Source organism: Hyla sarda, chromosome 4 (assembly GCF_029499605.1).
Source record: "Hyla sarda isolate aHylSar1 chromosome 4, aHylSar1.hap1, whole genome shotgun sequence".
In the NCBI taxonomy this organism is placed as follows: Eukaryota; Metazoa; Chordata; class Amphibia; order Anura; family Hylidae; genus Hyla; species Hyla sarda.
This window is the reverse complement of record NC_079192.1, coordinates 276,301,100-276,309,285: the sequence shown is the minus strand read 5'-3', so window position 1 is coordinate 276,309,285 and position 8,186 is coordinate 276,301,100. Positions and strand designations below refer to the sequence as shown.

Here is an 8,186-nt window from a genome sequence, read left to right as displayed (position 1 = left end):
CCAGCCCTCCATCCACCAGCACTCCTGATGTCAAATATTGTACTGGCTACAAGGAGACCGCAAACTAGAACCAGTACTCACTACTTCACAGGCCAGTAGCAGCTAGGCACAGCATACAGACCAGCTGCTCTCCCCTCTATTGGCATAAAACCTTCCCCATTATCTACTAGCTACTGTTCCTTCCAGCATCTACATGTCACAGTGCAATGGGCAGTGCATTAGCATCACCCTGCAAGTGTCCCATGGTCTTCATGGGCCATGACCCCCATACAAAATCCATGCCCGAGTGCATAAGCTCTTGTCCTAATTTCATTGTTTAGTGGTTACATCTAATAATAAGAAAATAATCTGCTGAACTTCCTGTTATGGATTTTTTTTGTTGGCAGACACAAGGAAAGACAGAAGAAATAACTATACAAGTGCCAGTTGTGTATATTCCTCAAACTCAACATAAAAATACAAATAAAGCCTCCTTGCACCTCCCTGTAAATGATTTCGTAATATAGGAAGTCAGCATTTTTAGAGACTGCAGATCAGTTATAATTTCAGGTTGTAAAAACAGGAACTAGTGCACAATTGCCAAATACCTTTCACATGTAGGGTTCCAGCAAAATGTACCACAAGACAACTTCAGGACTTGACACACAATAACTGCAGAGCTACAGTGTAGAGGTTGGTGGATCAAGATGTCACAGATTCTGCTCTTTCTGCTCTTCATCTTCACATTGACCGATCCTGTTTACAATGAAAAACCTTTTAGTTTCAAATATCCCATTAACAACATCGTTCTTGGGGGACAATATGTGATAGTCGCCACAGAGAATTGCCTGTACCAATTTAATCACACGCTGTATCCACTGAAAACAACGGGACCATTTGGAGAAGATGATTCAATCTGCACAGGGGACAGTGACCAAAAACCAACCTATCAAAATAAAATCTTACTTGTCTACAATGACACTCTGCTCACTTGCTGGAATGAGAGAGGAACTTGTAATGAGCGCCATGTGGACAACTTTACAACTGTGGAAAAAGCTGGAGATTGTATTGTTCCCCTGAACAGGACACATCCTGCAAGGGGTTTTATATACTTTAAAGAAGATTCCATTAACTTATTTGTTGCCAAATTTCAAAATAATGATGGTTGTGATAGCACTCAATACAACATTGCTGTAAGACCAAAAGATAAAATAAATAAGGACTTTACATTGGGGAGTAAAGCTTTATTAAAGGCTAGCACACCGGGTCTGAACTATGTTGATGCATTCCAATGGAAGCACTTGTTTATCTTCCCTTATTACCTGTCTGATTACAGTAGTGCCAGGGTTGTTGTGCTAAAAGAAAATAACTTGGATTTGGATTATCATACCCAGTCTAATCTCATATGTGGGAGCAAACCACAAAGAAAGATCATTTTATCCTCATTTGCATTTCACTCTTCAGACAGTCTCCTCTGGGCTGGAATATTTACAACAAACAATAAAGCATCCACAGATAGAACAGCATTATGCATCTATAATTTTACGGTCCTGGAGACAGCCAAAACATTGATTAAATATGAAGACTTTCACGTTAAATCTCTTCATTCTGTGAGTATTAACCACACTTATTTTAATTCTATTTTTTCGTTGTTCAGATTGTGTGATATGGCTTACACTTATAGCAGTACTGTTATGTTTACATATTTAAAGTCTACACATTTTGTTAAAATTATGTGAGCACACAGTTGTATCCAAATTTTTATAATTTAGGTTGACATTTTGGAGACTTTGGAATTACTAGTTATGATCTCAAAATATGGTGGTTTCAACATTAAGGGAACACATTCAAAAGGTTTTCACACCACTTTTTGTCGCAAAACAATCACACTACAATGTTAAAGAAGTTTACACCAAAAAAAAAAAAAAGCTTAAAGGGGTACTCTGCTGCTCAGCATTTGGAACAAACTGTTCCGAACGCTGGAGCTGGTGTCGGGAGCTTGTGATGTCATAGCCCTGCTATATATATATATATATATATATATATATATATATATATATATATATATATATATTTATATGTTTACTGGATAGGGAATACCATATCAGGGTGCAAAAAAAACATGAAGATACACAATCACCATGGTGGGACATCTATCACCAGGCTTATGATCAGCTAAGTGCTATATTTTTGTTATATACAGTGAGACCTAAGAACCAACTGGGATAAATATTGCAGGTTATATTCATCTCCTGCATCTTTAATCCCTATAAAATTTTCTATCACAGTTTAGATATCAATAACTGTTTTTCTAGTGCATTGCCTTTAAGATAAGGTCCACATTTATAAGATCTTAGGTATATACCATGTACAGGCACCGATTTATATCCATATCCATTAGCATACTGACATTATGGTAGCAATTATATATAAATTGAATGCAAATGACTGTGGCATTGCCATCCCTCTCTTTAAAAACAAAACAAAACAAAAAAACATATTTTATATGTGGAGAGTCATTAAGTGACGATTATCTTAGAACATTTTAATTCTGTTGTGGACCCAGTACAAATACACCCAGTTTTTTAATAGGAAATATTAAAGTTACATTTAATACTTATACCCATACGTGGAGGGATTATGTTAGAGGCGCATACTTAGCCCCGCTGGTGGTTGTATAAGAATAAGGAATAAGAAAGATAACAGATGAAAAAAACACATGGATCGGGGGTAGGTAAGTATTGATATCATCAGTGTCACCCACATTACCTGCCTGCTTAGTGCAGGTAACACTGATGACAGATTCCCTTTAAGTACCTTGAATATTTAAAATAAAATGTACATGTATGCATACAAATGGTAGTTGAATTTATGAGTTAGAACTGATAATGTTGGAGGAGGGATGGAGTAAGCTTATAAAATTTTGTTCAAAGGAGTAGTCCAGTGCTGAAAAACTTATCCCCTATCCTAAGGATAGGGGATAAGTTTCAGATCGCGAGGGGTCTGACTTCGATCTACTGTACGGGGCCCCCTGGCTCGAAGCGGCGGCTGACACGTCCCCTCAATACAACTCTATGGCAGAGTCGGAGCACTGCCTTCGGCAATCTCCAGTCCTACAGGGCCCCGTAGGGAGATCGCGGAGGGCCCCATCTGAAACGTATCCCCGTCTCCTTAGGATAAGGGAAATGTTTTTCAGCACTGGACTACTCCTTTAAGTCCAATCATATGGGATAACATTTGGTATAATTAAATTGTGTTGTCCATATAAGCATATTTGGAAGTAAAAACACTGCAACTGAGTATTGCTTCTTGTGATCAGCCATTTTAGACTTGGGGGAGTTTGGTTCTAATGGCCTTCCATTGGATAAGTAACATGAAGTCACCTCATAAAATGTTTCTGGGGAAAGCAAGGGATTGCACATTAGACGGTTAGTGTGATATGGATACTTGGCTGGCTGGTTGTCAGGACAGTGATGCCAGAAGTAGTAAAATAGTCTATATGTAGAATAATGATGATTGTTGTACTATAATGACAGTTCCAATTACCAATACTTCAAAGGAAGCATTCCATATAAAAGCCTTAGGAAAATAAATAACCTAAAAAGCCATAACATTGGATAACAGCTTTTAAATTTACTGAGGTGCAAGTCCAGAAATACACAATCAGTGCAGTAGATGCAAATTAAATATGACATCTTGCTGGACACTTGAATAAACTGGTCCCCGGTCTTGCAGTCTCTAGCAATTATGTGGCTTGTAGTTCTTCTTGGTAACTTTGACTAGAGACTAACTTAAGACAGACTTGATTAGTGACTGACTTGACTGAAGACAGACTTAGTACTGACTGGACTTGGGACGGATTTGTGCTAGACTTGACTGATAACAGCTTAGCTCCTCCTTTATTGTACTATCAGGCTTAGAGGCTTGCGGTCTCAGGATCAGTACAGTATGTGTTGACCTCTGGGTGCACCTGGTTTGTCCCTTTAACTTTCTCAGGGTTTACTAATCTGCAGATGAGTAGCTGATTTCCTATGGTAACAGGGATCGAGTAAGAGTGTGTACTGGTTGGGTGTTTACGGGGACAGTGTGTGGTTACTTGCAAGAGCATATCTCTTACATACATTCCCTTGAGTTTAGCTGAGAAGCCACTGCCCTGAGGGAATCCAGCAGAGACCCCAGACACTAGTCTGTCACGAGGACAGGCTGGCCCAGAGGATTCCTGTACCAACGTCAGACTTGCTAGAAGGCTCTTTCCCTAAAGCACCACTTAAAATGGTTCTACTCTGGCAGCGGGATTCACGAGGAAGGTTGCAGCATTGTTACCTACCCTGACCAGAAGCCGGGGCTAGACAGACCATGTGCTTTGGGTCACCGAACAGTGTCTGTAGGAGCACAAGGTGATCCCACTCTGGGACAACACATTTACATACATGTGCATTTTGTTAAGCTGTGCGGTTGTACCTCTTCTATTGTTGGATTTGTATTAAAAGAAAAGTGAAAGATCTTTTCTTTTTAGCGGTAAGATTTAAATGTTCTGGAGAATTGTCAGATCTTAGTCTAAAATGCAGTCAGGCAGTGGTTAGCTGGTTTGGTGTCATCTGAGGTGGTAAAAGATGGTGTCATGATATTTTTTTCTTCTTGATTTGGTGCAGACCACAAGAACTTGTTTCTCCTCTATGTAGCGTTTGATGCCCGGACATCTTTAGCCCTTAACCTCTGCAGCAAATCGTCATCCTCTACACCAAGACAACCTTCTCATAGTAGCTCACATTGTTGTCCCTGTAGCTCCACGCACATCCATCTCTTAGATTTTTCATCAATTTTCTTTTTGCGGCTACGTCCAGCGAGGTTGGCTAAAATGCCATCAACCTTAAAGGGGTACTCCGGTGAAAACCTTTTTTCTTTTAAATCAACTGGTGGCAGAAAGTTTTATAATATATATTTGTAAATTAAAAGGAGGATTTGGAGTGGCTCTTTGTTCAGACCGTAACCAATAGCAACCCGGGCTACCCAACAATATCACCTATACCCAAGGTGAATAAAAATATTACTAATTTACAAGAGAGAATTGGGGCTCAGGGTAAAGGATGTATGGGCACAACTGGCTTGTTATGTTAAATATTAATATTTATTAATTTATTATAGTAATAAATTTACTTCAATTATTAGACGTGGTAAGTACGGTGACCCACAGGGCCCTTGTAAAGCCACGGCACTCCCTACAAATAATTATATAGTATGAGATAAAATAAATATAAAATAATGTAATACTATACATACATATAAAATGTTAATAAAACATGATGATCCTACTGAGACCAATCAATTGTTTAAAAATTGAAAAGTTGAAAAGGTTTCAAGTTAAACAGATAGTCCTCTTTAGGGTTTGGACCTCTTTAAGTATTGGTAACTAATAGCAACCAAGTATAGCAAGTTGTCCACAATCTGATAAGTCTTTTGGTGAATAGCTTGATAGGTCAGTATGCAGTTCATTAAAGCACATCAATGTCCTGCAGCGCTGTTATAGATATATATCACTTGGTAACAGAGTTGCAAAAATAGTTGCCGGCAATTGTAACAGTTAGTAGAAATAGTGTAAGTAGTTTAGCAGTTACAGTTATGAGCGGTAGAATGATACAGTTATGCTCACCGCCCCGGGACCGGTACTTGTCAGGATGCTGTTGCTCTTTGGGGATGCTGCGATCCCTCCTGCGGTCCCTCCTGCAGCTCTTGGGGATAGTTGGGGATACTGCCATCCCCCCTGCACTCTCTCCTGTATACTTTGCTGGAACAAACACCGTTGAATCTCTCACTGCGGGAGAGGACACTGTTGGGAGACTCTGCTGTCTCCTATGATAGAAGTGCCGTGGCTGGCGGTGGGCTCCGGGTATTGTAGTTCCAGCGCTTCTGCTCAGAGTAGGGACCGTGTCCTCGTGGCTTCAAGGACTGGCAACTGGCCGGGTAGGACACCAATTGTTGTGGGGCTCACAGAGGGCTTGTGTGAATGGTCTCAATGGTCATATTTGGCAGGCTGGACGCGTTTCAAGACTATACTCAGTCTTTTCCTCAGCAGCAGGAGGATGATATATAATGTATACTGCTGCTGAGGAAAAGACTGAGTATAGTCTTGAAACGCGTCCAGCCCCCCAAGTATGACCATTGAGACCATTCACACAAGCCCTCTGTGAGCCCCACAACAATTGGTGTCCTACCCGGTCAGTTGCCAGTCACGTACGCGCTCTTTGAAGCCACGAGGACGCGGTCCCTACTCTGAGCAGAAGCGATGGAGCTACAATACCCGGAGCCCACCGCCAGCCACGGCACTTCTATCATAGGAGACGGCAGAGTCTCCCAACAGTGTCCTCTCCCGCAGTGAGAGATTCAACGGTGTTTGTTCCAGCCAAGTATACAGGAGAGAGTGCAGGGGGGATCGCAGTATCCCCAAGAGCCGCAGGAGGGACCGCAGGAGGGACTGCAGCATCCCCAAAGAGCAACAGCATCCTGACAAGCATCGATCCCGGGGCGGTGAGCATAACTGTATTTATCTACCACTCATAACTGTAACTGTTAAACTACTTACACTATTTCTACTAACTGTTACAATTGCCGGCAAATATTTTTGCTGCTCTGTTAAGTGATATATATCTATAACAGCGCTGCAGGACATTGATGTGCTTTAATGAACTGGATACTGACCTATTAATCTATTCACCAAAAGACTTATCATATTGTGGACAACTTGCTTTACTTGGTTGCTATTAGTTACCAATACTTAAAGGGTACCTCTCATCAAAAAAACTTTTGATATATTATAGATTAATGTATGCAGAATAACTTCACAATTGCATGTTATTAAAAAATATGCTTCTTTCTATTTAATTTTCCACTTTGAAGAAATGACCACTAGGGGTCTCCCTACCAGTCCTGGCAGCAAGCATTTCAGACTCATGCTGGAGTCCTAAACACTACGAGCTGCCAGTCTGCTTTGTTCACAAAGGAGAACACTCAGAGCTGCCAGCCTGCTTTGTTCACAGCCTGTTTGGCTGTGAACAAAGCAGGCTGGCAGCTCTGAGTGTTTAGGACTCCAGCATGAGTCAGAAATGCTTGCTGACAGGACTGATCGGGAAAAATACAATAGAAAGAAGCATATTAACATGCTATTGGAAAGTTATTCAACATTCATTAATCTAAAATATATCAAAAGTTTATTTGATGAGAGGTACCCTTTAAAGAGGTCCAAACCCTAAAGAGGACTATCTGTTTAACTTGAAACCTTTTCAACTTTTCAATTTTTAAACAATTGATTGGTCTCAGTAGGATCATCATGTTTTATTAACATTTTATATGTATGTATAGTATTTCATTATTTTATATTTTTATCTCATACTATATAATTATTTGTAGGGAGTGCCGTGGCTTTACAAGGGCCCTGTGGGTCACCGTACTTACCACGTCTCATAATTGAAGTAAATTGATTACTATAATAAATTAATAAATATTAATATTTAACATATTTGTAAATTACTTCTATTAAAAAAAATCTTAATCCTTCCAGTACTTATTAGCTGCTGAATGCTACAGAGGAAATTCCTTTCTTTTTGGAACACTGATGACATCACGAACACAGTGCTCTCTGCTGACATTTCTGTCCATTTTAGCAACCATGCATAGCAGATGTATGCTAAGGGCAGCATGGACAACAATAAATAAAGTGTTATTATTATTATTATTATTATTATAACATCAGCAGAGAGAACTGTGGTCGTGATCTCATCAGAGAACATTCCAAAAAGAATTTCCTCTGTAGTATTCAGCAGTTAATAAGTACAGGAAGGATTAAGATTTATTAATAGAAGTAATTTACAAATATGTTTAACTTTCTGCCACCAGTTGATTTAAAAGAAAAAAGGTTTTCACCGGAGTACTCCTTTAAACTTCTGAAAATATGTGCAACTGCAGTCACAGGAACATCAGGCTGCTCGTAGATTGTTTTATATCCTTTATCTTTAAAGGGGATCTGCAGCCATAGACACTTATAAGTGTCTGATCACGGGGAGTCCGAACATTGGGACCCCTGCAATCTCCTATACGGGGCCCTGACTCTGCCATGCAGGAGGCATGTCGGCTGCAGCATGATGTCGCGGCCTACACACCTCCTCCTTGTATCTCTGTGGGAGAGGTGGAAATGCAGCATTCTTGCATCCTCG

General features: G+C 40.1%; 1 protein-coding gene across 3 annotated transcripts in view; it reads left to right on the top strand.

Annotated features, from left to right (window-relative positions):
• The first annotated feature begins 435 nt into the window (after positions 1-435).
• Positions 436-8,186, top strand: part of PLXNC1 (plexin C1) — a 155,071-nt gene continuing 147,320 nt past the window's right edge. For all 3 annotated transcript variants that reach the window (XR_008892709.1, XM_056574327.1, XM_056574326.1), the window contains exon 1: positions 436-1,589. Coding sequence is in view for 2 of the 3 variants with exons in the window: in XM_056574327.1 (XP_056430302.1) it covers positions 687-1,589 (903 nt within the window). In the remaining variant the exon portion in view is untranslated. The remainder of the gene's footprint in view (positions 1,590-8,186) is intronic.